The 3462-nt window shown below is 59.0% G+C and overlaps 1 protein-coding gene across 3 annotated transcripts; it reads left to right on the top strand.

Annotated features, from left to right (window-relative positions):
• Positions 1-681: 681 nt before the first annotated feature.
• NTMT1 (N-terminal Xaa-Pro-Lys N-methyltransferase 1) lies at positions 682-3142 on the top strand. Of its 3 annotated transcripts, none has more exons than XM_010160869.1 (4): positions 682-733; positions 1552-1753; positions 1969-2221; positions 2638-3142. In XM_010160869.1, the coding sequence occupies exons 2-4, from the start codon at positions 1589-1591 to the stop codon at positions 2892-2894; spliced, it is 675 nt and encodes a 224-aa protein (XP_010159171.1). In that variant the 5' UTR covers positions 682-733; positions 1552-1588; the 3' UTR covers positions 2895-3142. The 3 variants fall into 3 exon arrangements, with proteins under 3 accessions (XP_010159171.1, XP_010159169.1, XP_010159170.1); XM_010160867.1 differs by lacking the exon at positions 682-733 and adding an exon at positions 784-819 and having other exon boundaries at positions 1555-1753; XM_010160868.1 differs by lacking the exon at positions 682-733 and adding an exon at positions 784-819 and having other exon boundaries at positions 1549-1753.
• The last annotated feature ends 320 nt before the right edge of the window (positions 3143-3462 follow it).

The following is a 3462-nucleotide window of genomic DNA, read 5'->3' as shown; positions in this document are numbered from 1 at the left end:
TCCCCGTGGTGATGCACCCTCACCCCCCCCGCCTCGTCCCGGGGACCCCACCGATTGCACACCCCCTTTATCTGCTGCCCCCCAAGTCTGCTGGGGCGTGGGGCCCACACCGGGGAGACCCCCCACGCTGAACGCGGGGAGGGCCGGTGTGACCTTCTCCCCACGGCTGTGAGGTCTGGGGGGCAAGGACCTGCCCACGTGTCAGCTGGGGTTCTGGCACGGTTTCGGGGGGGGTTCTTGGGCAGCAGGCTCCGTGCTCGTGGGTAGAGCTGTCTGAGGGCTGGTCCCACTGGGTGCTCTCCCCCTGTGCTGGTGGCCTGTGACACCCTGAAAAACATCACCAGGGAGTCACCAAGCCAAACCCAGGGCCAAGGAAGGGGTGACACCGCTGGGAGGGCAAACAGGGTCCCAGCCCGTGAGTGCAGACAACAGAACTGCCCAGAGTGGGGCCAAACCCTCCATGTACTGGTTACCACTGTGGCTCAGCCTTCTGACACCTCTGAGCTATGGGGCAGCACCAGCGCCTGCCCCCCACCTGCCCCGGGAGGGTGCCTGCAGGGTTGGGGCGGCTCTAACCTCCAACTCCCTGGGGCTGTGGTTGGTGTGGCTCACGCTTGTGGGACTAAAGGGGTGATTTGGGACTAAAACCCCGATTTTTCTTCCCCTAGATCGCAGCAGGAACCGGCACCCGGCCCCACCGAGCCAAACTGGATTTCAACCGGTGATCTGTAAGGTGAGATGCTGCGTCCCTCCGCTCCGTCCCTGGGCTGTTCAAGACCACACGGGGCCACCGAAACTGCCTAAGCTGCCTTAGAAAAGGTTTTGTGTCTAATAGGATATTTGCCAGCAAATTCAAGCCACGAACACTATATATTTCTTTATTTGTAAAGGTGTTTGAAGTCCTTGGATTTACCCTTTGGCCACCTTAAATCTAGTTTCTAATCCCCAGCGCAGTTAATCAAATCCACAGTGGTTTGAATTATGAGATGTCTGGGGGGGGATTTATAGCTTGTATTGCTGATTATACCTTGACATTATTATATTGCAAATATCTAACTTATGGTCACGCCTGAGATTTACAATCCTCAGGTAGGTGCTTAGGATAACTTTTAGGAACTCCAGATGTAATTGGAGGTGACTGATGGGGCTGTCACCACAGATAAACATGTAATCTGCAAAATGTTAATGCTCTCAGGACAGGGAGGGGGGTGGCAGAATAGGTGAGAAAGGTGTTTCAGCCTTAAAAATAAAATTACATACATATAATGTGGTCTATTGCTGAGCGAGGGTCTGGCTGAGGCATCCCTGCCTGGGAAGGGGTTTTCGGCTTGTTCGTCTCCAGAAAATACCAGAATTTAGGTCTCTGTTCCTTCTTGCTCACAGCTGGAGGTTTTTAGGTTTTGAAAAACCCTAAAACTGGGGAGGGGAAGGGGTGATACATAGGAAGTGGGGGTAATCACAGAGCTGGTGCCTGCTTTCCCAGTTTGGGGGGGCTTTGCACTTGTGGTTCATCCAGACCTGACCGGTGCTTTCTCCCCTGTCTCGGAGGAGCAGCGAGTCCTGTGCGGGCGTGTGCCCCTCAGCCAGTATGACGAGCGAGGTGGTGGAGAACGAGTTTGAGTTTTACTCCAAGGCGGAGAAATACTGGAAGGATGGTGCCCCCGCCACAGTGGATGGCATGTTGGGGGGCTACGGCCACATCTCCAGCATCGACATCAACAGCTCCAGGAAGTTCTTGCAGAGGTTTCTGCGGGTAGGTGGCCTGGACTGTTGTGCTCCCAAAGCCCAGCATGAAGCTGGGATCTTCCCCCCAAGTTTTTCCATGGGATCCTCTGTTGCGTGGGTGCTGGGAGAGCTTTGCCCTGCAATGGGTTCCCCATACCCCAGCCCCATCCTGCTTGGCTGCCCCCTTTTTTCCTCTCTGGGTACCTCCCAGTGGGATTCAGCCCCTGGTGGTTGTTGTTCCAGGATGGCCCCAACCGGACGGGGACAACCCGCGCTCTGGACTGCGGAGCGGGCATCGGCCGGATCACCAAGCGACTGCTGCTGCCCCTCTTCAAGACCGTGGATATGGTGGATGTGACAGAGGACTTCCTCACCAAGGCCAAGAGCTACCTGGGAGAGGAGGGCAGGCGGGTGCGCAACTACTTCTGCTGTGGCCTCCAGGACTTCAGCCCCGAGCCCAACTCCTACGATGTCATCTGGATCCAGTGGGTCATCGGTGAGGGTCGCGTTGCTTCCCGGGTCTCACCAGCCTGTCCTCTGTCCAGCTTCCCCTGGGGGGCAGGTGCCCCACGCTCCGGGGAGAGCTTTGGGGAGGGCAGCTGTGATGCGTGAAGGTTGAGCATCACAGCATGGGTGGGGGGCTGGGGTGGGGACTCTGAGGGTGCTGTACCATGGGGTCTTTTCCCCCGGGCCCTCGGAGGCCAGCGCATAGGTGTGGGCTGGACGGAGTTGGATAGAGCCTGTGGGACACAAGCTGGACACCCCCAGCTAAATTTTTCACCTGCAAATACCTCGAGTACTTGGCTGCCTGGCTCAGGAGGGATCCCAACCACAGCCTCCTGGTCTCCTCCCCTCACGTCACGTCCTGTCCCGGTCATCCCGTGCCCTCTAACGCCTGCTCTGCCCCTCCAGGACACCTCACCGACAACCACCTCTCCGACTTCCTGAAGCGGTGTCGTGCCGGCCTGCGGCCCAACGGCATCGTGGTCATCAAGGACAACATGGCTCAGGAGGGCGTCATCATGGATGATGTGGACAGCAGCGTCTGCCGGGACCTGGACGTGGTCCGTAAGATCATCCGCCGAGCCGGGCTGCACCTCCTGGCCGAGGAGCGCCAGGAGAACTTCCCCGACGAGATCTACCACGTCTACACCTTCGCCATGAGATGAGGGCGACCGTCGGCAGGAGAAGGTCTGTCCGGGGCCAGCCCGGAGCACGGGCCAGCACGGTGGTTCCTGCCAGGGCCAGGAGGGGTGAGGACCGTGCCTTTGCCGGGGGGTGGCGGGCAGCAGCGAGGGCGTTGTGACTCCCTCTCTCCAGGGCTGGTGGTGAGGACGGGCCTTTGTCTTCCAAGTTGCTGCTGTTTGTTTGTGAAAAGAGGTTGTTTGCCAAATACATTTTCCTGCTGTTGCACTTCCGCACGTGGGCTTTATTGGACACGGCCGTGGCTTGATGCCACTTTTGGGGGCTCCGTATGGGAGCAAGAGGGTCTCCCCTGCAAGAGGCAACCGCTGTGGGCAGCAGCAGGTCACTGCCCGCAATTGCCCGCGGCGCCTGTTAGCGTGCAGGAACCCGGAGCGCCCCTGCGAGGGGCTGGGCTGGGGCCTTGCTGGGGTGTTTGACCCCTTTCCCGCTCTTGAACTTGCTGCTGCTCACAGCCACGAGCTGGGTGAGGCATGGGAGAAATCCCCGCCCTTTCCCTGCGGTGGGTTGGGGAGGCAACACCAGGTTCTGGGG

The sequence above is a fragment of the Eurypyga helias genome, unplaced genomic scaffold, assembly GCF_000690775.1.
Source record: "Eurypyga helias isolate BGI_N326 unplaced genomic scaffold, ASM69077v1 scaffold37191, whole genome shotgun sequence".
Lineage (NCBI taxonomy): Eukaryota > Metazoa > Chordata > Aves > Eurypygiformes > Eurypygidae > Eurypyga > Eurypyga helias.
This window is presented reverse-complemented; position numbering and strand designations above follow the sequence as displayed.